The following is a 26,336-nucleotide window of genomic DNA, read 5'->3' as shown; positions in this document are numbered from 1 at the left end:
TGTATTTTATTTAGAGACAGGTCTCACTGAGTTGCTTAGTACCTCTTAAATTGCTTAGGCTGGCTTTGAACTGGAGATCCTCCTGTCTCAGCCTCCCTAGCTGCTGGAATTACATGCATGCATCACCACACCTGACCAAGGTTAGTTCTTTAAAAAAAAGACAAAGCCAAAACATTTCCCAAAAAAACTATAAAACCTCAAAATGTTTGAGTCCCCTTAAGGGTTTGACATGATTAGAGAAAATGAGGAGGGCTGATTTATGTGGAAAACTAAATTTAAAATACATTTTAAAGGCTTTAGATAACACTGTTAAAACATTATGACGTAGAAATTATTTGGTTACCCTTAGTGAAAAACTATAACTATAAGTAATAAGCACTTTATAGAGAAATCAATGCTATTCAAATATTTTAATGGCACCTAACTCAGCAACCTAGTTAGTCCATTTGCAAACCAGCCAGCAAGATAGATCCAAATGTAAAACTAAAACTTGACTCAGGTTCTTAAAAGGAATAAAACAATAATTTTTTTAGATACGGTTACATTGCTTGTTTCTTTTTAAAAGAAAATGATTTTTAAAGAAGACTATTAATTATGTCTTAAAAATAACATTTTTAACTTAAAAAAAAAGAAATTTTTTTTTTTGTATAACATCGCCTTATTGTGGATCCCCTGCTACAATTTATAGAAGCAATTCTTGTTCACTGTAATTATTTTGGAAGTTCAGGAAGAAATTTTAAAACCTGAGAAAAAAATTTCTCACAATTCCACCATGAAATGTCAATCTCCGCAAACATCCAGATATATCTCCCTCTAGCTCTTGTAAGTATTCTGTTTAGGCGGCTGAAACTATTTTTGTTAGCACAGTCTTTAACATAAAATTATAACACAAACCCTTTCATGTCATTAGAAACTCCTTGAATGGAGCATATGCCATGATTTGCTTTATTATTCTTAATGTTAAAATATCTTTGTGCTTAAGTATATATCTGTATTTGGATTATTTCCATAATATATATTCTTAGAAACAGAATTACCAAGATATAAATGCTGTGAAAATTCTTGATATGTGTTGCCAAATTGGTTTCAGAAAGATTATGCTGGTTTATCCTTTCATTAGCATTATATGAGAGTGATTTTTTTCACTGGGCCTATGCCAGCATTGAAATTTATTGTTTTAATCTTTGCTAATTTCATAGGACAAAAAAATTAGATCTTTTTTTTTCTTGAAGGTTTTGAATCCACTTTTAAAAAATGACTATGAAATTTTATATTTCCTCTGCCAATATTCTGCTCATGTTTTTTGCCAATTTGTCTTTGAGAGTTTTAGCACTTTTAAATTCTTGTTGATTTGATGAACTCTTTTACATATTAAGGCTATTAACCAGTGGTACAATGATAAATATTTAACAATAAGAATTTTTTTTTCCTGGGGAGAAAAAAAACCTGATGTGTGGTGTTTGCCTACTTGCATGGTATAAATACTCCCACTATGATTTCAAATAACCACTGTGATGACGCTGAACACAAAGGTGGGGAAAGACGCATAGCATCAACTCTCTCTCACCAACAGGTACATGCTGATTGCAGAACACTAATGAAACTTTGGCAATATCATTTGTTATTAATGTTTTTCAAGCTTACTTTTAATGTCTTAATTGTATTTATAATGTTTAACAAGTTTAATATAAAATATCTTAAATACTCAAATATTTTGCTTCTTATTACTTTTGAGATGAGAAAAGTCTTCAGAAATGAAATAATATCATCTTTTACTTGTTATTCTACTGACTTAATTTGTGTGTGTGTGTGTGTGTGTGTGTGTGTGTGTGTTGCTGGGGATCAAACCTAGTCAGGGACTAACACATGTGAAGCAGGAGCCCCACCATTGAGCTACATTCCAGCCTCCTCTTATGGCTTAATTTCAATTTATAGTTTTATTCAGTTTTTCTAAAATCTATATCAATATGACATGAGGTAAATACCTAAATGATCCCACACCATTTATAAAATTTCTCCCCTACTGATTGGTTAGTCTCATGCATAGTATTTTCACACTTACCACGGTCTTCATGACACAATTGCATTACAGGACATTATTATACTACATTGAACTTATTGGCAACATGCCCTTACTATACTGATTTGCTTCTTATACAAAATGTTTCATTCTATCATAGAACAAGTTCACCTTCATCACTGTTCTTTAATTTAAAAAACCTACATATAAATGAGAAAAGGCAAAAAAACAAACTCTAGCTAGTGTTTTTCACACTTCTATATCTTCAACTTAGGCTCTATTTGCTCTTGGGTTTTCTCAGTCTGCCAATTTAAAAATGGGAAAGATCTGTATTTGGCCTTTGAAATTCCTGTAATACATTTGATAAAAAATCCTACTCTACCTAGCATAATTCATAAACATGATTTTAAGTGTAGTTCAGAACTTTGTCAAATATAATAAACTCAAATGTTTCCCCAAATCCAAATTTGTTTGTTTTCTGAAATTCTATGCTCTCATTCTTTTCTCAACAACAACTAAAAAGTAGATGTCAACACTTCACAATGGAATTTGAATGTCAACAAAATGTATTTTTTTTCTATAGATAGGCAATTTTTTTTCAATTTTAAAATTAACATTCATAAACAGGTACAAAAAATAAAAACCACTGTTCTCAGGACCACCAATCTGGCAATATAGGAAAGACAGCTTCACTTCCAAAATACCTTGAGAGAAATAACTAACAATACTCAACGACACAATCTGAAAGCACATATGCCATAAACCTTTTGTGTTCTCAAGAAATCTGAAAAAATAAACCCCTTTCACTCCATGTATATGAAATGGTTTGATTCCAATTGGCTTATGTCAGTTGTGTTAGCTTCATTGTGGTTCTGATTCAATCCATAAAGCACCTGACTGGGCTGGGAACATAGCTCAGTTGGCAGAGTGCTTGCCTTGCATGCACAAGGCCCCAGGTTCAATCCCCAGCACCAGAAAACAAAACAACAACAACAAAAAGAACCTGACTGATGCCACTTTGAATAAAAACCTCTTTTTAAATCTGATCATCCACACTGAAATCGTGTGTATGTTTTTGTGTGTGTGTGTGTGTGTGTGTGTGTGTGTGTGTGAGAGAGAGAGAGAGAAATTTTTATGTTAATGATGGCCAAATGGCAACTTCTGGCCAAATCAAACCAATCAACATGTTCTGTTTGGCCTATATAGTGCTCAAAGATTTTTAACAACATGCCAATATTTTAAAATCGAGATTTTTACATAAAGTCTCATTTTCTAGCTTTTGTTGAAACACTAGTGAGATGTTGTTCTCACCTGACCACAATCAGCTACAATCAAACCATAGCTGCCTCCTCCAGATGAACCAAGATCAATTCTGTGAGACCAGCCTCTTGCACCCCTTTCCACCTGGGCCTAACCACAAAATCCATTTGCTTCAGATGAAGTTTTCTTACCAAGTGTGATGGAATATTAATTGCCATCTTAACTCAAAATTTCAGGTCTTAGAAGACCAAATAAGAACTCGAGATCAGGTGACCACAGGAACTAATTTCGCAGTGCAGGATCTAAACATCAAACACCTGCAAGGAGTTGGAGACCTTCGGGGAAGAGTAGCCAGGTGAGAAGCAACATGTTAACTCATGATTAACAATCAGTTCTCAGCCATTGAATTCTCATCCCTAAATAAATTCCATAGTTTAAATAACAAGTTATTGACTTTATATTAAGCTAAACTGATGAAACAGTAGTTGAGAAAATGTCTTTAGAACTTTGAAAGACCCAAGGTTGTATTCAAGACCCCTTATACAGAATATCCAGTTTGGTTTCACTGGAAGTGACTGGAGTCTTGTCTTCACAACCCACAACTGCCCAAATGCCAACAGCCATACACAGCCTATAACCACATATAAATATCCACTTGTCAGGTTCTAATGAGTAAAACATTTAAAATATACAAGGACTAGTTATCAGTCTAATCAAAGAGATTTTCTGCCAACCAGATGAAGTTTTGAATAGCAGATTTTGTATGAGAGTTTCAAATCAAGAGTTAATAGTAAGAAATTCAGAAAAAAAATCCATTAAGCATTGGCAGTACTTGTGAATGGCTTACCACTGATACTCTCCATCTCTGCATCTTCTGCCAGAAACTCTTTCCTCTCTCCTGAAATACCCCCACCTCCATCTTATTAATCTTCTCTGAAGTATAAAAGACCAAGTGAGAATTCAGTGATTGACATCAAAGTCAATTCTCTCAACCTATTTATGCTGTTATAACAAAATACCTGAAGCTGGGTAATTTATAAAAACCAAAACTTATTTTCCCACAGTTCTGAAGGTAGAGAAACATAACAAGGGAGTCTGAAGTTTCGGTTGTCTGGTGAGGGCTGCATCCTCCAGAGGGGAGAGACACTGTCTCCTCACACATCAGAGAAAACTAGTGAAATGGAAAACTCTTCAAATGCTGTGTGAAGACTCTTCTATAAGGGACTCACTGATCTGGCAGGAGCTCTCAGGGCCTACTCATCTCTTAAATACCTCCCTTATGAATACTCTCACGTTGGCAACACCTGAATTTTGGAGGAGACACATTTGAACAGTAACATTACTCCAGGGTATTTGTCCATTCAATTAAAAAAAAAAAACCTAAATACTATAAGCCAGACATTGTACTAAATTTCAGCAACACAACCTGCTCTCTTTACCTGCTCACAGTCTATCTGGCAGAACAAGTTTTGAAGGTCAGCTATAGGGCAACACGATGCTGAAAACCTGGGGTGCTGTGAGAATATCCAACCAGACAGACAAAGGAGGGGCTTCTCAGATGAGGTAATATTTGAGATGGGTTGTGAAGGACTTGTAGCAGTTAGCTATACCAGGAGGGGTGGGAAAGACACTTGGAAAAGAATCAAGGCAAAGATTATTGTGGTATGTTGAAAGGCTGGGAGAAGACTATTTGGGGTATGGGATTTGAGAGTATGATTCAAGAAGAGATGGGAGAAAAAGTTCAAGAAGTGGCACAAAGTTGAAATATGAGTGACTCTGTTGGCCAGTGTCTGAACACAATGTAGAAGGTTGTAAATAGCCATGGGAGGATTTCAGGTAAAGGGATGACTTGGGGGCGGGGGTGCATGAGACCAGAGACAACCCAAGGGAGAGGTGACAAGGGGCTAAACTCAGGCACTGGTCGTAAGTTCCAGAACAGAGCATTTGGGAAATTGAATCTATAGGATTAGTACATGAATTAACATGGAAGATGAGTTAAGATAAAAGAGTGCAGGATAGCTACCAGGGTTTCTGTCTTGGGGACCAGTTGAATGTTCATGTTATTCAACAGAAATATAAAATGAGGAACAGTTTTGACAAGGAAATGGGAAGAGAGTCAAGGGGTGATTATGTATTTGGTTAGAACCACATGGGAAGACTGTGGGATATTAATCATAAAAGGCATGGTGCTCAAAGGTGTAGAGGCTGGGGGAGGGCCCAGGCTTTTGTTTGACCTACAATAACTATGATATAGAGGCTTTGGGAAACATAGTGTAGTTCTGAAGTATGACTTCTTTCCTCTTAAAAATAAAGATACAGTTTAGGTAATAATAGCCAGGGTTGGAAAACTGTCATCAAAGAAAACTAACTGATAACTCAGAGACAATACAAACAAAATTATCGTATTAATATTTTCTGTAAATATATAAATAAACTATATGTAACTATATAATGTTCAATATAAAGAAATTTTTATAATACTTGGGTTAAAAACATACAATTATTTCATATTTGATACATAAGAATTTTTATAGTATTTGGGTGAGTTATGAAGCAAGATACTGAAATAAACATGAGCAAATCCACAACCCTTCTTAGATAGGTTTTTGCAAAAAAGATAAACACCAAATATCCATTTTAAGTGAAATATAGTGGGCTGGGGATATAGCTTAGGGGGGTAGATTACTTACCTAGCAAGCATGAGATCCTGAGTTCAATCCCAGAACTTCAAAAGAGAAAAACAAAATCATCAGTGAATGAAGCAAGATTTGGTACAATCTGGTGTGTGCTGATGACACTCGCCATGAGTGTCAAACCTATTATTTACAAACCTAGTATTTTGTTCTTATAAATCATATTTTGCATACAAAAGAACAAATGGATTTAAAAGCAACCCAGAGATGAATAGGATTACATCAAAAAGAGATATACAACTCTTTTTGCTCTGCTCTATTTCTTCCTTTTGTTTTGGGCAGGGGGTGGGGCAATGTTGAAGATTGAACCCAAGGACTGTGCATGATGCTTATCATGATGCTCTATATTCCCAGCTCATTTCTTTTTTATTTATTTATTTTTTGAAATAGGGTCTTGCTATGTTGCCCTAAACTTCTGGGCTCAATCAATCCTCCTGCCTCAGCCTCCCAAGTAGCTGTGACCACAGGAGTGGGCCACTGTACCCAGCTTGCTCCAATTTCTTATTTATTTTCATCTTCAATTGTAAGCAGTGATTTTGGAACAAGGTCTTAGTTTTCCTTGAAATGTCCCCCTTTTATGGAAAATTTTTGAAATCTATTTGGAAATCTGAGACCGAATCTGGCTGAAAGCCATGAGACTTAAATTCATCCTTCCTCTCCTGTTTCTTGTCTGTGTTTTTGCCAGATAAAATGACTAATGGACAAGCTAAGGCATATTGATTACTGGCTCTCCACATCTAGTGACTTTAATACCAATTAGCATTTTGAAATTAAGTGAAATGTAGTTGATTATTTTAACATAATTCCTAATAATCACCTTGCCACTTCATAAATCTGACTCAATATTTAATAACTACAATGTTCTTAGAATTTTATAACTTTTTTCCCACATCCAAACATAGTGGTAGTTTAAAAGCATGTACTTCCAATGAAATGAGATTCTTAAAGCTTCCCAGCTTACTCTTGACACCTTCTCCTCTATTTGATAGATGAGTCTCAAGTGCAAAAAAGGAAACAGTAGGTGTGCAAAGGTCACTTCCCTATGGATGAATAGGTATGGCTATGGCTTACAATCTGCAGCAGAAGTCAGAGGAGGCCAAGTTGCTTGCCACATTTGACTCTTTAGACTCCAAGGCAAGATTGCATTTTTAAAAGTGATAAATTGGGTTGATGTGTGATTAAAAGCAAACTCATGTCCTTTAAAGAAACAATGATATTATAAATATCAGCAACTTTTAAAAGATAAGGGATACTTCTGGCTAAAGGGGACAGAAAAACTTAACTCCATTTTCTTCTCTTGAGATATCTCAATTCCAGTGAAAAATAAAAGGAAAACAAAAACATCTCCTTTAACATAAAATGGAATTTGTCACAACCATTAACCACAAACAAAACACACTTGCCAAATATTGTGATGTTTGGACTGACCCTGTCCTTCTTAGACGTTAAACAAAGATTTCTTCCAAATCAAGAGTCATAATCCTGAAAGGCATAAGCCAAATAATTTTTTTAAGTTTTAAAAAATATTTTCAGTTGTAGATGGACACAATAACTTTATTTTGTTTATTTTTTTTTTTTATGTGGTGCTGAGGATCAAACCCAGTGCCTCACGCCTGTGTGACAAGCACTCTATCACTGAGCCACAAACCTCAGCTCACAAAATAATTTTAATTTAGCAATACTATTTGGGGGCTTAGGTGGGTCAAGAGATAGGCAATGTCCTTTAGAGATAAGGTCAACAGAATAGCTGGGGAGCTTTAGCAGCAAATCCAAGGGTGTTCTTTATTGTTTCATTATTCTAGGACTCCCTCCTAGCCAGCTCGTAGCTGAGAGAAACTGGAGAGGAGGCAAGAGTGTCACAACAGAAAAGCTATGACTTACATTTGATATGAGATTCTCCAGTCTGTCTTATCAGGGGACAATTGAGAGAAGTGCCCCCACCCTCAGATCTAAGGAAATACCACAGAGCCTGGTCTCTGCCCCTCCACCAAACCTACCCACCAATCTTCTGCAGGCAGCCAGAAACATTCACAGATGTCATAGTGATAGGCAGAATCTACCCATAAATAAAAATCACTTCCACTACCATCTCCAGATAAACAGACAGACAGATCAGTCTGGGATGGATAGATACACAGACAGACAAAAACACAGGTCAAAGAATGAATGTACTTCATGAAAGGAATTGGCCAGAAAAGTTAAGAGGTCATACAAAAATTCTCCTGGTTTCAAAGAAATTAAGAGCAAAAGAGATAAAAGATTGTATGAACAATTGTGAGTAATTTGGCTCCTTCCAAAACCCCCACCAAATCTACAGTAAAAAGATTTTCTCTTTAAAACATAAACCCCACAAGGACAAGGGATATCAGCATAGAAGCCCTGGAAATGAGAAAGCAGGCGGACATGTGGAAACTGCCTTAGCAGATTTCATAAAACTAACTTTAAAGCTGTAGGATAAGCTGAGAACCTTGATTTCACATCACAAAAATCTCAAAAGGTTTCAGGCAATTGCCTCTAGGGAGAGGAACTGAGAGAAGCAGGGAAAGGTCAGGAACCATGGTAAAGTAGTCTCCCCTCATCTTGAAGACTGCCAGTAGATGCCTAGAATTGCAGATAGTACCAAACCCTACAAATACTCTTTTCCTATATATACATACCTATGATAAAGTTTAATTTGTAAATTAGGTATAATAAGAAATTAACACTAATAACTACTAATAAATATAAATTATAACATATATACTGTAATAAAAGTCATGTAACTGTGTTCTCATTCTCTCTCAATACCTAATTGTACTGTACTCACCCTTTCCCATTTAATACTTTCAACCACGATTGACTACAGGTAACTGAAGTATAAAACTGGATAAGGAACAACTCCTATAGTTTTTTTTTGCCTTATATTATTGACTTTTAAACTATAAGCATGTTTTACTTAGATAAGATAAAAGTTAATTTTAAAAATGAGGTATAAGGGCCAGGGTTGTGGCTTAGTGGTAGAGTACTTGCCTAGCTTGTGTGAGGCACTGGGTTTGATCCCTGGCACCACATAAAAAATAAATAAATTAAATAAAGGTATTGTGTCTATTTACAACTAAAAAAAATGTATAAAAAATGAGATATAAGAGGATCCCCCCCCAAAAAAAAGAGGGTATCATGTAACAAAAGGAAATAGATAAATTGGAATTTCTCAGGGATAAGATAAAAGGAAAAAATGAAAATATTAGAGATTAAATCTACTTTAGAAACTCCTAAGCAGGATAAATACAACTAAAAATAATAAAGAGTTATTCAGAAAATAAAAAGCATGAGCAAACCACATAAAGAAAATGCTTTTGACATAAAAATGGATATGAATAAGTATGTTTATGACTGACACACCATAGAAAATTTCATGGATGTAAAAGAAGACAATTTAATGGAAACAGAGATCAAAAGGTAAAACTGTGTCCTTGGAAAAACTGATGTAAGAACAATTAACCCAAGATAATTTGGTTGAAGTTACTGAACATCAAGGATAAAGAATCACTGGGGATCTAGGTAGACAAAGCAAATCACACAAAAGAAGGGAAAGTATAATCACCTCAGACTTCTATATTTCAATCAGCACCAGAAAAGAATGAAACAACATCTACCATATTTACCTTTCAAGTGTAGAAGAACAGATTTTCCTAAGGATTTTAACATTACTGAGCCTTTCTTTTGAAATCTGGATGAAAAAATCTGGCCAACTGAGGAATTTTTTAAAAAAGGAATTTCAGAAAAAGAATCATAATTTAGAAGAACTGCTAATAAACATAGATCTAAATATAGAATAAAGATTCAATAACTGTAGGAATTCTGGTTATAGAACATAATAAAAGTGTCATAAAATTTAGCATTTAAAAATAGCAAACTATTCACAGAACTGTTGAAGAACAAGTATATAAATTTATTTCCTTCATTTTTCTCATATGGTCAACAGATAATATCTAAAGTTGAGTTGGTATTGTAAAAAAATAACAATTCCAATCTACAATAACTTTTTATAGCTTCTTTATTTCAGAAACAAATATCACTCATAGTGAAGAAATACATAGCCAGCGTTCCATATTGTACTGAACAGATAAAGAATTTTTCTTGTCATTATTCCCTAAACAATACAGTATGACGGCTATTTGCATAGCATTTACATTGCATTTATTATTATAGCTAATATAAAAGTTATTTAAGGTATTTGGCAGGATACCATTAATATAAGAAACTCGAAAATCTGTGGATTGGGTATCTTCAGGGTTCTGGGGGCTGTTCTAGAACCATTCCCCTATAGAAACCAAAGGATGACTGCATACACACACACACACACACACACACACACACACCTATTATTAAGAGAATGACAGGGTGGGGGTGCTTGGGTTGTGGCTCAGAGGTAGAGCACTCGCCTACCATGTGTGAGACTCTGGGTTCAATCCAGAGTTCAATATAAGATAAAGATATTGTGTCCACCTATAACTAAAAAATAAATATTAAAAAAGAATGACCAAATATTAAATATTAGCAATGTTATTTCTGAGAAGTAGGATTTTGTTTCTTTCTTTCTTTCTTTCTTTTTTGGTATTATATGAATTTTTTTACAATGGGCATGTTACTATTTTAACAGAAACAATAAAACCATTCTAAAGAAAGAGGAGGTAGAGACTTCCTTTTGGAAGATAGAATGCAGTTTGAAAAGCTGCTTAACAATCCTTCACTTCAACATGCATGGGTGGGCTTGTGGAGGAAGCCAGGGGAGGTGAAAATGAATAGGTGGCAGCTTCCAAGATGACTAATAAATAATAGCTGCTAATCTTGTGTGGGTGTTCCCTCTGCCCTAGGTACTGGCCACATGCTTTATATTTATCACCACCTTACTTGAATAACTTTACTAAGTAGTGCTTCTCAGGACCTCCACTTAAGTTCTGAAGGTTGAACTCTTGAGACATATGTCCACTGTTGCCCAGGTGTTTGACACCCTCTGGAGTTGCATGGTAGACAAATTGTACAACTGTGTGTAGTGATCTTAGCATCACTATCCCCCCTCCTTTTTTTTTTTTTTTTTTTTTTTTTTCAGATGAGGAAAACTGAAACTCATAGAAGAAACTTGTCCCAGATCACAAACTTAGGAAGTAGCAAAGCCAGGACTCAAAGTCTGGCTTATCTGACATCAAAGACAAATCTGACATTGGAGATCAGTGGCCTCCAATACACAGACCAGCTGTCCCTAGGGGTAGAGAATGAGGGAGGGATAGAAGAAGGTAGCAGGAAGCAGTGGTAGCAGCAAATACTCCTATGTATTTGTGGGGGATTTTAATATGGACTCACATAAAGACATTCCAACTAATCAACATTAGAGGTATAATTCTGACAATGACAGTTTCCATAGACAAACATGGAAAATGGTTTTGGGGCATGACTTGCATGCATACCATCTTGCTTCTATTCTTGACAAGACTGACTCCTAATATTTTCTCTGGTAGCCTCTGCTCCTACCACCAGTCATCTGGTATCCATCCCTTCAAGGGCATGTTCAGACAAAATTACCTTCTTAAACCACCTTTAGTTCAATTCTTTGGCACCAAAAATCTTTAAAAAAAATTCATTTCTGGTTCCCCAAAATTATCAATGGTCACAATGCAAACTTAGTAGCCCTTAGCATGGCAACATGAAAATGTAGTTCCTAATACTATCTGAAGACAATTGAAAAAGTTATTTTATAAAATGACAATGTTAAAGTGCTCCCTGATAACTCAAACATGTAAGACACAGTCCTTCAGTGCTCTCCATTTTATCTGTCATGAATTCAGGGAACATTTAATGAAACTGATCACTAGTGCAGTATGTAAAATGCTCTCTCCCAACTGAGAGGTCTTCAGTAATGGTAGGGGGAGGCTAGGGCTCTGTGTTTTCTTCCCTGACATGCTGGGAAGATGATCAATCTTCAACTCAGCTCCATCTCACCAGAGGTCCCTCCCTAATATATCAAGTGCTACCTATGGACCAAAACTTCATCCATATGTTAATATGAATTATTTTTGTCCCTATAAAAGACAAAGGCTAGCTGAGACCATTCAAGGAACAGGAGGTTTGGGGCTAAGAAGGTGATTTTTAAATTTTTTAAAATTTCTTTTTCTTTCTTTTTTTGTTTTAATGGATTAGAAGATTTTTGTTTGGGTGGGACACCTTTTCTACCCAAAGGAGAAGAACTAGGCAATCTGGGTGCCAAGTAGACTCAAAACTTGGATTAAAGGGAGCAAAGTGGATTCAAAACATGATAAAGAAGAGGACATTTTATCAATTTTGCCTAACCACAGACAGCATGGTGTATCCCTCCAAAATTAAAATCTGTTAGAAGTCCTTTGAATGAGTTAATATAATGCTAAAAATATAAATATTTCCCCAATTTATTCCAATGTTCCCTTACACCAATTTGGTGCTCTGGGTTTGGGCCAGAGTTTTAAAAACTGGTTTCTCTCCCATCAGGAAGAAAAAAAATGAAAAAGGAGATTCCTATACATACTGCTACATCTACCAATGTTATTCAAAGAATTTTAGAACCTTTGTCAGCAAATGAATGCACAGATCTTATAGTATTTAAAATGTTATAAGACTGTTGAACTCACATAGATTTCCATGTTGGCACTAGATGTGACTCAAGCATCATGAAGCTTTCTGGAGATATACACTTCATCAGGAATGAGTACCGGCAAATGGAGAAATCAATTCAAGATCTCTTGTCTGCCCTAGAAACTGTTTCCAAGAACTTGGATATGAAGGTAATTGGAAAGAGATGGGACTCATGCTTTGTGTTACTGCCTGAAGTAAGCTCATTCATTATGTCATATCAAAATGGCCAGACAGGTGGTAATTTTTTAAAAAGAACTCTTTTCTTCCAAAATGCATAATCTGACAGCTCATGCATACGTACAGTCAGTCCAGTCAACAAATATTTAATGAGTGCCACCTATATTCTAGTACTGCTGCTCGTTGTGAGCATAGACTGCCTGATTCCACTGTTAACATTGTTTGCTTATTTTCTGGCTTCCCCTCAAAGACTGGAGCCAGGGATTATAAACAGGCATTTCCCAAGGAAGCTATTATTATTAAAGATCCAACATTAATGTGAGTTGATCATGTTATATCCCTGTTTAAAACCCTTCAATAGTTTATGTCTCTTATAAAAAATACAAAAGTCCTTTGGCCTGAATTTTAAAGGCCATCTCTTCACAAGCCCCTGCTTAGTATCTGTACTTATTATCTGTACTTTCTGACTCACCCTTAATACCCAGGGGCACCAACTACCTATACTTATAGATTTGTCTGTGCCCATTATCGTTTCCTATAAACTGTAATAGCAGTGTTGATTTACTCTTTGACATGTGTGTTAGTCCAAAGCCTTTGAGAAGTCAATGCCATAAAGGAATTAGATGAACAAGAGATTAACTGAGGGGAAAATCTATGAGGAAAAGAGCTGTATGAGACTGGAAGAACCCTACCTAGTCTGCAAGCAGGTCTGGGTCCTGTGCCCGGGGGGGGGGGGGGGGGGGGGGGGGGGGGGGGGACTAGGAAGAAGGTCTTTAGCTGCAATGCCAAGAGGAGCGGTTCATCAAGTTCCTGGAAGCAGCCTGTGCAAAAGAATGGTCTGGACACATGCTGATCTTTTTTGGGTACAGCAGTCTAGGCCCTTGAACAAATTATGTTCCTTGCAGTAGATATCATGTTAAACATGAAATAAACACTAGAATTATAAGAATATTTTTTATTCAAGGGGCTGGATTTTTATTTCTTTTCATATACTTTTCTTATTAATTTCTGGTTTTAGAGTAGCATAGTTAGACTAATGACCTATGTTTTTCCTTCCTTTTGGAACAATTTGAAATTTTCTTTATAGTCACACACATGCTTAGTTGCTGCAAATGCTCATAGGCACTGGGAAAGTGTTGGCTATTCGAAAGCTACATAGTTTGATAAATAAATCTATTAAATAAAATTTATATTTTTCCTATATTCCTACATCCTTATTAGTATTTTACTTATTTTCCCAGTAAAGAAACAAAAAAGGCATTAAAAATCACTATTATATAACGTGTTAGTTTATCCTAAAAAGTTATTGTTTTCCAATTCAGTATATAAAGTAAAAAAGGTCCAAAGTTCTTTATTTTTCACTGAGGATTTTGCCCTTTACCTATAAAAATTGGCATCTCTGTCCCACTTTCTAACATATTTTGTCTTGAATAATATTTTATCTGACATTATGATTGCTCTGCCTATTTCCCTTTTCTTTCCCCGATATGTATTAGCCTGTTATTTTATTTTCAACATTTCTGCTTTATTCCTGTTAAAAGTAAACAATCATTCAGGTGCTCTTGTTTGCCCACGAAATATGTATCTCTTCAAATTCTTTCATTATCCACCTCTTTTTTTTTGCTAAGAGAACACTGATTACACCAAATGCCCACTTTCTTCAGGAGTTGAAGTTTGCTTGTACGATGTCAATGCTGTTTCATTCTCCTTGACAGCGATTAGTTCAGACACAATCATTGTGCTGCAATTCTGCATCTATTTTTTAATCCAGTTCTTGTACCTAAAGGATTTCTCTAATGCTTCTAGCAATATGAAAGGCGTCCTATTCATAAATTTCAGAACAGAACCTTTTCCCCACCGCTATCTTTATATGCCCTAAGTCATTTTACTTGTGATTCTTTTATGGTCATGTCAGAATACTAGCTGGAGATCAGAGGGCCTGAATTTGGTCTGTCGTGGGTTTTCCTCAGAGCCCAACTGTGTATTTAAACATTATTCACTAAATATTTGTTGACTATTTATAACCAGTCACCTAATATGCCTTGAGGCTATAATGGTGAAAGGATATAATTGCTTACATTGGAACCAGAAAGACAGAAAGTAAAAAAAAAAAAGTGTGTCAAATTAATAAATAAACTAATGTCGAGAGTGTGTTTTTAATATCATTATTTAGCCTATTATATAAAAGAATATTATGCACAGCAAATGGAGCACTTCCCATTATTCTTTTCTTGAAAATAGTGTGACTATAACTGTGAATCATACTCATTTGAAAAAAGTAATTTTCAAATGCAAACATGCTTTCAGTTCAAGTCTATTTGCTGGCTCCTTTAGGAATAAAATATAATTCATGTAAGTGCTGGTGACTTTTCTCATACACAAAAAAGCTCCCTCTTATACTTTCATTAGGTAATACAGCTCTTAGGAAAGATAGAGTCTTCCACTTCTGAGCAAACCTCAAATTTAAAGATGATCCAGGGAGATTATCGCCATGAAATGAACCTTTTGGAATTCAAGTAAGTGAATGGAAGATTTTTAATTCTGTTAAGTGCATTCCAAAGAGTTTTGTCTACTAAAAGCATTGGCATTAAATAAAAACCTATCCCAGGAATTTGAACCTGATTAAGAAATGAAGTAGCAAACCAAAGCAGACAATATTCCACCCTAAAGCAACTTATACAATAAGCATAAAAGAAGAAATATGATTATCAGTTTTGTCATACTTCTTTGTATCTCAACATTCACTCTGACCCTTCCTATAGAGTAATTTAACTAAATGCCTCAATGTAAAGCACTGCTGAATATAAATTGATTACCCAAGATTATCAGATACTTTTCAAAGCAATTTTGATTTGCAAGCTTTTCATTTAAGTTTTCTTCTAATATCCTCTACTTACTTCATTACATTGCCTGTTTTTAAAACTAGTTTTTATCATGTCTTAAACTGAATTTTCCCCCTCTCAGCAGAGAAAGTAGTAAAGTCTCTGCAGACGTTCAAATTACTCCCCTCCCCACTTGGGGCTGCCATTGTAGCTCAATGGTAGAGTGCTTGCCTAGCATGTGTGAGGCACTGGGTTTGTCCTCCAGCAGGAGAGAGAGAGAGAGAGAGAGAGAGAGAGAGAGAGAGAGAGAGAGAGAGCGCACGAGTGCAAGAGAGAGGGGTGGAATTTGAAAAACTTACTGGCCCCTCATTCTCAAGTCTCCCTTACCTCCATTGTCCAGGGGTTCTGGTGCAGGCAAAATAAAATTCTAGTCACTTGAATGATGCTACCTAAATGTCCTGATATGCTTGTTCTTTTTCCTTTGCTTCCCATACCTTGTGGGCTTAATGCTTTGGTCAAATCCAGTATTCTGATTATACTCTGCTTTCTCCATTTCTCCCTATCTCCACTGTATTTTATTAAATCTAAGTGCCCTTCAATGATAAGACACACCATTGTTAAGACATGAAGCTAACAATTAAGCTATAGCACACCATCATTTTTAATATACTTGATTTTGGACATGTTATAAAATATGTGTGTCCTAAAATATGATGAAAAACACTAGCTATCACTAAATGCATATAGGTAGATATCTTGAATAAACATACAATACCTACTTTCTTCACACTCTGAAAGCACTTTGTCTTGAATTCTAGCACAGTGAGAATTCCCAGTAAATACCTCTGTGATGCTTGACAAGATACCTTTGGTTTGAAATTAAGACAAAGAAAAGTATCCAAAGGAAAAGAAGAAAAGTAAACTATTTATATATGTACAGTTCAAGAACTAATTTCCTAGGGAAGAGATGGAAGAGCTGGGACTTATAATCCAGAGTGGGAGTCTGGAGACTGGATTTAAAAGAATAAAGAGTATTAACAAAAAAAAATTAAAATCAAAGAGGGAAAAGGGAAATGTTTGAGATGTAAGATTGACTGCTTCACACACACACACACACACACACACACACACACACACACATATATATATATATATATATATATATATATAGAGAGAGAGAGAGAGAGAGAGAGAGAGAGAGAGAATACAATTTTTTTTTTATTTGTTTTGTTTTGCAGTACTGGGGATTGAACTCAGGGCCTTACATGGGGTTGGCAAATGCTCTACCACTGAAATATATCTCCATCCCAAGAGTATGGTTTTAAAAATAAATACTGGGATGAGTGGTAGAGCATTTGTTTAACATGTGTGAGTCCCTCCCTGGGTTTAATCCCCATCACAACAAAAAATAAATAAACAAAATAAAATAAATTCTATGTAAATTACTCAATTTTTCCATTTTATCTGCATACCTCTTGAGGTCAGTGAATATTATTCAAACATTATTTTTCATAGCTGAGTATTATAATGTGCCATAATTCAACCATTTATCTTATTGCTGAATAGATTATTTCATCACAACCAAATAATGATTATGTGTCTATCTTTAGATATTCTTAGATTCTGGAAATGTTATTTCTAAAGGCAAGATTCCTAGGTCAAATAATATATGTATTTATTAATTTTTTATAAACTTTTTTCTTAAAATATTATAGTAATTTATATTTCTATCAGAAATGTATGAAAGTGCATTTATACATCTATACATTCTTACCAATACTAGATATGCTCTCTTTTTAGTATTTGTCAATTAAAAGGTGAAAAATACCGTGTATTTCAATTTGCATTCCCTTCACTATTTTGCTTTTCTTTACTGTGAACTGCCAATTCTTATCTTTGTCAAATTTTTGTATTGGGATTTTTAAAAAATCATTATTTATCAATTTGTAGGATTCCTTTATATTACAGATATTAATCCCTAGACTGAGATATGTGTTACAAATGTATTTTACACAAAAGGAAAGTAAGGTAGGTAGGGCTCTTTAAGACAGAGCATTTCTGTTTTAATCTGGTATATTATATTTCAGCAAGGTTGCCTTTGAACAACAATAGTTGTAGTTCCATGACTTTTTAAAAAATATATAAATAACCACTAATATTAGAATTTTAAGATACATATGAATTTAAAATTAAAGTAGACTGGGTACAGAATTTGCTTTTCTTTTCTTTTTGAAGGAAGAACTGTCTGAACAAAGAGATTAATTTCAATAAAAGTATTTCAATAACATTAAGAGTTAAGTTTAAATAAGCAACTTTCTCATTTAGAAACTTTGACAAATTCTAGTTTAATTGTCAACTAAACTTATATTTTACATAGAAGCCACAATAATGTCTGGGGGTTTCCTGGGGAATTCCTGGAACTTTGGCATCCATCACTAGGTCTGGACAAAGAAGATGTGCACTGAAATCCTCTAAGGACCCCCATTCTAAAAGTCATAGATGTCCAGCTAATTGTCCTAAAGTCAACAACTTAATGCTTATATATCAAGAGTCTCGGCCATAATGAAATACAGCCATCTTTTAATAAGGGTTTGGCAGGGGCAGCAACTGCCCATAACTTCCTGGATAGTTCCTACTGCTGATACTGTTTAGTGTTAGACCAATAATGCAAAGAAAAGATCACCAACTCCAATTGAAATCAAATTAAAGCAAGCTTAGAATTTCTACCAGCAGGGCTGCCTCTCCCAACAAAAACCATGGAACAAAAGACAGCCCTGCAGCTGTCTTGGAGCACAGCTTTATAGCACAGAAAGTTACACAAAGGGGGGTTTGAGAACTTACAGATAACAAAATTTTGACAAGCATAGAACAAAGGCTATTTAATATTTTATCTGGCCCTGACATCAGAATTTATGAGGGTCATTAGAGCTTCAGAGAGGATGGTTATGTGGTCAGGGAAAGCCAGGCATGAGTGAGTGCAAGGCACAGGCAGGCATTCCAAGCAAGTTTAGAAATTGCAGTAATTTATAGTAAAGCCAAAATTAGCTTTTCATGCTTTTGTGGCGAGATGGCTCCCAATTTTGAGAGGGAATTAGTCTGGGTTTATCATTAGTAGAATAGGTATTTTTTAAAATTTTTTATTCTAATTTTTTATATATGATAGTACAATACATTACAATTCATATTAAACATATAGAGCATGATTTTTCATATCTCTGGTTGTATACAAAGTATATTCACACCATTCGTGTCTTCATACATGTACTTAGGGTAATGATATCCATCTCCTTACACCATCTTTTTTACACCCTGCCCCCTCCCTTCCCCTCCCTCCACTTTGCCCTATCTACAGTTCATCTAATCTTCCCATGCTCCCCCTCCTAACCCCACTATAAATCTGCCTTATTATATCAGAGACAGCATTCAGTATTTGTTTTTTGAGATTGGCTAACTTCACTTAGCATTATATTCTCCAACTCCATCCATTTATCTGCAAATGCCATGATTTTATTCACTTCTGTTGCTGAGTAATATTCATTGTGTTTATATACCGCATTTTCTTTTGCATTCATTTACTGTGGGGCATTATGTTGATTTAACAGTTTAGCTATTGTGAATTGTGCTGCTATAAACATTGATGTGGCTGTGTCCCTATAGTATGCTGTTTTTAAGCCCTTTGAGTATAGACGGAGGAGTGGGATAGCCGGGTCAAATGGTGATTCCATTCCCAGGTTTCCAAGGATTCTCCATACTGCTTTCCACATTGGCTGTACCATTTTGCAGTCCCACCAGCAATGCCTTTTCCCCCACATCCTCGCCAACACTTATTATTGTTGGTATTCGTAATATCTGCCATTCTGACTGGAGTGAGATAAAATCTTAAGAGTAGTTTTGATATGCATTTCTCTAATTGCTAGAGAAGTTGAACATTTTTTCATATATTTCTTGATTGATTGTATATCACCTTCTGAGAGTGTCCTTGGCCCATTTATTGATTGGGTTATTTGTTTTTTAGTGTTTAGATTTTTGAGTTCTTTATATATCCTAGAGATTAGTGCTCTATCTGATGTGCTTGTGGTAAAAATTGCTACCATGCTGTAGGTTCTCTATTCACCTCACAGATTATTTCTTTTGCTTTTTAGTTTAAACCCATCCCATTTATTAATTCTTTTTTTAAGAGAGAGAATTTTTAATATTTATTTTTTATTTTTTAATTTTTAATATTTAATATTTATTTTAATATTTATTTTTAATATTTATTTTCAGCAGACACAGCATCTTTATTTTATTTTTATGTGGTGCTGAGGATCGAACCCAGTGCCCCGCACATGCCAGGTGAGCACGCTACCACTTGAGCCACATCCCCAGTCCCATCCCATTTATTAATTCTTGATTTTATTTCTTGTGCTATAGAAGTCTTATTAAGGAAGTAAGGGCCTAATGTGACATGATGGAGATTAGGGCCTACTTTTTTTTCTGTTAGACGCAGGGTCTCTAATTTAATTCCTAGGTCCTTGATTAACTTTGAGTTGAGTTTTGTGCATGGTGAAAAATAGGGTTTTAATTTTACCTTGTTGCCTGTGGATTTCCAGTTTTCCCAGCACCATTTGTTAAAAATGCTATCTTTTCTCCATTGCATGTTTTTGGCACCTTTGTTTAATATAAGAAAATTGTAATTTTGTGTGTTAGTTTCTGTGTCCTCTTTTCTGTACCATTGGTCTACCAGTCTGTTTTGATGCCAATACCATGCTGTTTTTGTTACTATTGCTATACTGTAGTATAGTTTAAGGTCTGGTATAATGATGCCACCTGCTTCACTCTTATTACTAAGGATTGTTTAAGCTATTCTGGGTCTCTTATTTTTCCAGATGAATTTCATGACTACTTTTTCTATTTCTATGAGGAATATCATTGGGATTTTGATTGGAATTGCATTCAATCTGTATAATGCTTTTAGTAGTATAGTCATTTTGACAATATTAATTCTGCCTATCCAAAAACAAGGGAGATCTTTCCATCTTCTAATTCGTCTTTAATTTCTTTCTTTAGTGTTCTGTAGTTTTCATTGTAAAGGTCTTTCACCTCTTTTGTTAGGTTGATTCCCAAGTTTTTTTTTTTTTAGGCTATTGTAAATGGGGTAGTTTTCCTTGTTTCCCTTTCAGAGGATTTGTCACTGATATACAGAAATACATTTGATTTATAGGTTTTGATTTTGTATCCTGCTAGTTTGCTGAATTCATTTACTAGGTCTAGAAGTTTTCTGGTGGAATTTTTTGGGTCTTCTAGGTATAGAATCATATCATCAGCAAATAATGCTAATTTGAGTTTTTCTTTTCCTATGTATGTCTCTTTAATTTCTTTCATTTCTCTAATTGCTGTGGCCAGTGTTTCAAGAACTATGTTAAATAGAAGTGGTGAAAGAGGGTATCCCTGTCTTGTTTCAGTTTTTAGAGGAAATGATTTCAACTTTTCTCCATTTAAAATGATGTTGGCCTGGGGCTTAGCATAGATAGCTTTTACAATGTTGAGATATGTTCCTGTTATCCCTGATTTTTCTTGTGTTTTGAACATGAATTGGTGCTGTGTTGTTGAATGCTTTTTCTGCATCTATTGAGATGATTATATAATTCTTATCTTTAAATCTATTGATGTGATGAATTACATTTATTGATTTCCATATGTTAAGCCAACCTTGCATTCCTGGGATAAACCCCACTTGATTGTGTTGCACGATCTTTTTGATATGTTTTTGTATTCTATTTGCCAGAATTTTATTGAGAATTTTTGCATCTATATTCATTAGAGATATTGGTCTGAAGTTTCCTTTCTTTGATGTGTCTGTGCCTGGTTTTGGAATCAGGATGATATTGGCCTCATAGAATGAATTTGGAAGTGCTCCCTTTTTTCTATTTCCTAAAATAAATTGAAGAGTATTGGCATTAGTTCTTCTTCAAAGGTCTTGTAGAACTTGGCTGTCTATCCATCTGGTCCTGGGCTTTACTTGGTAGGCTTCTGATGGCATTTTCTATTTCATTGCTTGAAATTGATTTGTTTAAATTGTGTATATCATCCTGATTTGATTTGGGCAAGTCATATTTCTAGAGTCAAATCATATGACTCTAGAAATTTGTTAATGCCTTCAATATTTTCTATTTTATTAGAGTACAAGTTTTCAAAATCATTTCTAATTATCTTCTGTATTTCTGTAGTGTCTGTTGTGATATTTACTTTTTTATCATGTATGTTAGTAATTTGAGTTTTCTCTCTCCTTCTCTTTGTTAGCATGGCTAAGGATCTGTCAATTTTATTTATTCTTTCAAAGAACCAACTTTTTGTTTTGTCAATTTTTAAAAAATGTTTCTTTTGTTTCTATTTCATTGATTTCAGCTCTGATTTTAATTATTTCCTGCCTTCTACTGCTTTTGGTGTTGATTTGTTCTTTTTCTAGGGCCTTGAGATGTAAGATTAAGTCATTTATTGTTGACTATTTCTTCTTTTAAGGAATGAACTCCATGCAATGAACTTTCCTCTTAGTACTGCCTTCATAGTATCCCAGAGATTTCAATACTTTGTATTTGTATTCTCATTCACCTCTAAGAATTTTTTAATATCCTTCTTGATATCTTTTGCAACCTATTGTTCTTTTAATAGCATATTATTTAGTCTCCAGGTGTTGGAGTAGCTTTTATTTTTTATTTTATCATTGATAATTTCATTCCATTATGATCTAATAGAATAAAGGGTAGTATCTCTACTTTTTTATATTTGCTAAGAGTTTCTTTGTGGCATAATATATGGTCTGTTTTAGAGAAGAATCCATTGCTGCTGAGAAGAAAGTGTATTTGTTCATTGAAGGATGACATATTCTATATATGTCAGTTAAGTCTACATTATTGATTGTATTATTGAGTTATATAGTTTCTTTGTTTGGCTTTTGTTTGGACAATCTATCTAGTGGTGAAAGGGATATGTTAAAGTCATCCAGAATTATTGTGTTGTGGTCTGTTTGACCCTTGAATTTGACAGGAGTTCGTTTGATGAATGTAGATGCTCCATTGTTTGGGGCATATAAATTTATTATTGTTATGTCTTGTTAATGAATGTTCCCCTTAAGCAGTATAAAATATTTTTATTTATCCCTTTTGATTAACTTTGACTTGAAGTCTACTTTATTTGATATGAGGATGGAAACCCCTGCTCACTTCTGCAGTCCATGTGATTGGTATGATTTTTCCCATTCTTTCACCTTTAGTCTGTGGATGTCTTTTTCTATGTGATGAGTCTTATGGAGGCAGCATATTGTTGGGTCTTTTTAAAATCCAATCTGCTGGTCTATGTCTTTTGATTGGTGAATTTAGACCATTAACATTTAGGGTTATTATTGAGACATGACTTGTATTCCCAGCCATTTTTGTTTATTTTTGGTATTTAACTTGACTTGGTTTCTCCTTTGATTAGTTTTTCCTTTAGTGTAATACCTTCCTTTACTGATTTTCATTGTTGTTTTTAATGTCCTCCTCATGGAATATTTTGCTGAGGATGTTCTGTAGTGCAGGCTTACTAGTTGTAATTTCTTTTAACTTTTGTCTATCATGGAAGGTTCTTATTTTGTCATAAAATCTAAAGCTTAATTTTTCTGGATACAAGATTCTTGGTTGGCATCCACTTTCTTTCAGAGCTTGATATATGTTGTTCCAGGATCTTCTAGCTTTCAGGGTCTGGGTTAAAAAATCTACACATAATCTAATTGGTTACCCCCATATGTAATCTGATTTTTTTTCTCTCATGACTTTTAATATTTTCTTCTTATTTTGTATGTTAGGCATTTTCATTATAATGTGCCTTGGTGATGATCTGTTGTGATTTTGTACATTTGGCATCCTGTAAGCCTCTTGAATTTGGTTTTCCAATTCATTCTTCATATTTGAAAAATTTTCTGATATTTCATTGATTGCTCATTCCTTTGGTTTGAAACTCTCTTCCTTCCTCTGTCCCTATAACTCTTAAATTTGGTCTTTTTATTTTATCCCATAATTCTTGAATGTTCTGCTCTTACCATTTTCACTGTGTGGTCTACATTCTTTTCAAGATAATATATTTTATCTTCATTGTCTAAGGTCCTATCTTCCAAGTTGTCTAATCTGTTGGTGATGCTTTCCATTGAACTTTTAATTTGATTTATTGTTTTTTTCATTTAAAGGATTTCTGTTTGTTTTTTAAACCTTTATCTTCCTGTTGAAGTAAGCTTTTGCTTCCTATATTTGTTTATATAGCTTTTTGTCAAAATGATCTTTTGTTCCCTGTATTTGCTCTCTTATATCATCCTTTAATTTGCAGAACATTTTAATTATGTACATCCTGAATATTCCTTCTCTGTAATTTCTTCTACAGTGCTGGTCATGGATTCTAATAATGTGGTATCTTGATTTGTTTGGGACACTTTCTTTCCTTGTCTGTTCATATTGCTTGTGTGTCTTCCCTTCTAGCACTGTGGATCTGAGGCATTACTGTTTTCACTCGATAGGCTTATAGTGCCCCTGTAGGGATCCAATACCTATCCTTTGAGGTGGAGGACAGTGTTGTCAGATCCCAGTATGAACAATATACACACTAAAAACAAATGTTTGCTAATAAGAAACTGGATACCTGGCCTGCCAGAGTTCCAAACTGGGAGTTGCCCCCCACTGAAGATGGTGATGAAGGTGACCCGAGATGGAGGTGCCTGCTTTCAGTAGTGGGGTGTCCTGTTGAGTGGGGGGGAGCCAAGCAATGGCATTAGATGATGAGTTCAGAGATGCGCTCTGTGGCTTGCAGTGTGTGGCTGTTGGCTGACTTCAGAGACTGCATGTAGGGGACTATCTCTGCTGCTGCAGAGACCTAAGATGGTGGTGACCAGTGGAGCCCCACATTTGTAGATGGGAGTCCACACAGAAGTGGTGGCCAGAATTCCTGTGTGTGGGAAGTTGCCAGGGGTCCTGCATGCAAGCAGCTTTGGTGATTTCTGTTCTGGTGGGTGGTTGAAAGTTCTGCCTCGGTGTTGATGGTTCCATTCAGGTAATCCTGTATGGGCAAGTAGTTGAGAGACTTACTCTGACACTGAGGCCTGAAGCCCTGGACTGGCATGGTGGCCGTGATTCCTGCACAGAAGCAGGAATATTGCTCGCAGAGAAGCAGTATTCTCACTACTTGAGTCCCAGGTCACAGAGTGACACAGAATGTTGCCTCCTTCTGACCCGCCATCTTGCATCCTACCACCACCAGATAGTGATTTATAAGAAAAGAAAATGGTCAATGAAGCAAATCTATAGACTCAAATCTTATCACTCAACTCTGAAAACATTACTATAGTAGAAATTAAAAACAATCCAAGGCAGGACTCTGCCTCACTCATCTTTGTATCCTTAGCATCAAGCACATACAAACAGAAATAGAAGCTGATTAATGAATGAATGATCGTTTTTTAGTTGTAGATGGACACAATACCTTTATTGATATATTTATGTGGTGCTGAGGCTCAAACCCAGTGCCTCACACATGCTAGTTGAGAGCTCCACCACTGAGCCACAACCCCAGCCCTTAATGAATGATTTTTTGATCACTTAAAATACGTAAGTTGTATTTTGAAATTCCCAAAGGTATTATCAGTAATGGTGAGATGCTAAGCAACTCAGTGAGACCCTGAATCTAAATAAAATACAAAAATGGCTGGGGATATGGCTTAGTTTTTGAGTGCCCCTGAGTTCAATCCCTGGTTTAAAAAAGAAAGAAAGAAAGAAAGAAAAAAAGAGGATAACATTTACAATCATTGAGATTAAGTAGTCTGCCCAAGTCACACTGCTAGAAAAAGTCTAATTCCAAAGCTCAAGTTGTTTTTATCAAGTCATATGCCTCTATCTCACAATTCCCACCTGTTAATAGATGAACTGTGCAGATTACATTTGCTTGGGCAACCAGGAAACAGGCTATGAAGGTATTGGGATTTAAGTTCAAGTATAATTTGGAGTGACCAAGAAGAAAGTCTTCCTATAAAGTAGAGTTGGAATTGCTTTTTAATTAGTGTCACTAATTAGAAATCACAGAACATTTAGAAGAAATTAGTTTGAGTTCTACTATATGGGTGAACTCAGTAGAAAAACTATTTCTTAGGATTAACTTCTTGATTCTCACATCAATTGAAAACCTTAAACTCAATCTCCAGAGAAATATAGCACATGATCTATCTTAAGCACTTTTTCAAATATAGTTACCAAAAATGAAAATATCTTCTATGTATAACAATTCAACAAAGACAATTTTTTTAATCCATACTTTTACATTAGATAGTAGTCAAAGTCACTATCTAAATTATATATATATATATATATATATATATATATATATATATATATATATTTTAGTTGCAGTTGGTCACAATACCTTTATTTTATTTATTTATTTTTATGTAGTGCTGAGAATCAAACCCAGGGCCTCATATATGCTAGTTGAGTGCTCAACCACTGAGCCACAACTCCAGCCCCACTATCTGAATTCTTAAGAGCCTGCTAGCAAAAACAGTTTTTAAGAATTTAAAATCTTCACATCTTCTAAAAATGTTAATTCAACAGATTGTTGAGTACAGGACAATGGTTTGGGTACATAAAGTGAACTGGTAAAACTAATATAGACTGGAGCTATGTCTATTTATGTATGCCAGTCATAAGACTGGTATTTATTCTGCCT

At 35.0% G+C, this 26,336-nt stretch overlaps 1 protein-coding gene across 1 annotated transcript in view; it reads left to right on the top strand.

Annotated features, from left to right (window-relative positions):
* Fam81b (family with sequence similarity 81 member B) overlaps positions 1 to 26,336 on the top strand; it is a 61,990-nt gene that overhangs the window by 26,617 nt on the left and 9,037 nt on the right. Inside the window, exons 5-7 of the mRNA XM_076856022.2 lie at positions 3,517 to 3,635; positions 12,638 to 12,767; positions 15,205 to 15,311. Of these exons, the coding sequence (XP_076712137.1) occupies positions 3,517 to 3,635; positions 12,638 to 12,767; positions 15,205 to 15,311 (356 nt within the window). The remainder of the gene's footprint in view (positions 1 to 3,516; positions 3,636 to 12,637; positions 12,768 to 15,204; positions 15,312 to 26,336) is intronic.

Source organism: Callospermophilus lateralis, chromosome 5 (assembly GCF_048772815.1).
Source record: "Callospermophilus lateralis isolate mCalLat2 chromosome 5, mCalLat2.hap1, whole genome shotgun sequence".
NCBI classification, from domain to species: Eukaryota; Metazoa; Chordata; class Mammalia; order Rodentia; family Sciuridae; genus Callospermophilus; species Callospermophilus lateralis.
Note: the sequence above shows the minus strand (reverse complement) of the source record. Positions and strands in the feature narration are given on the sequence as shown.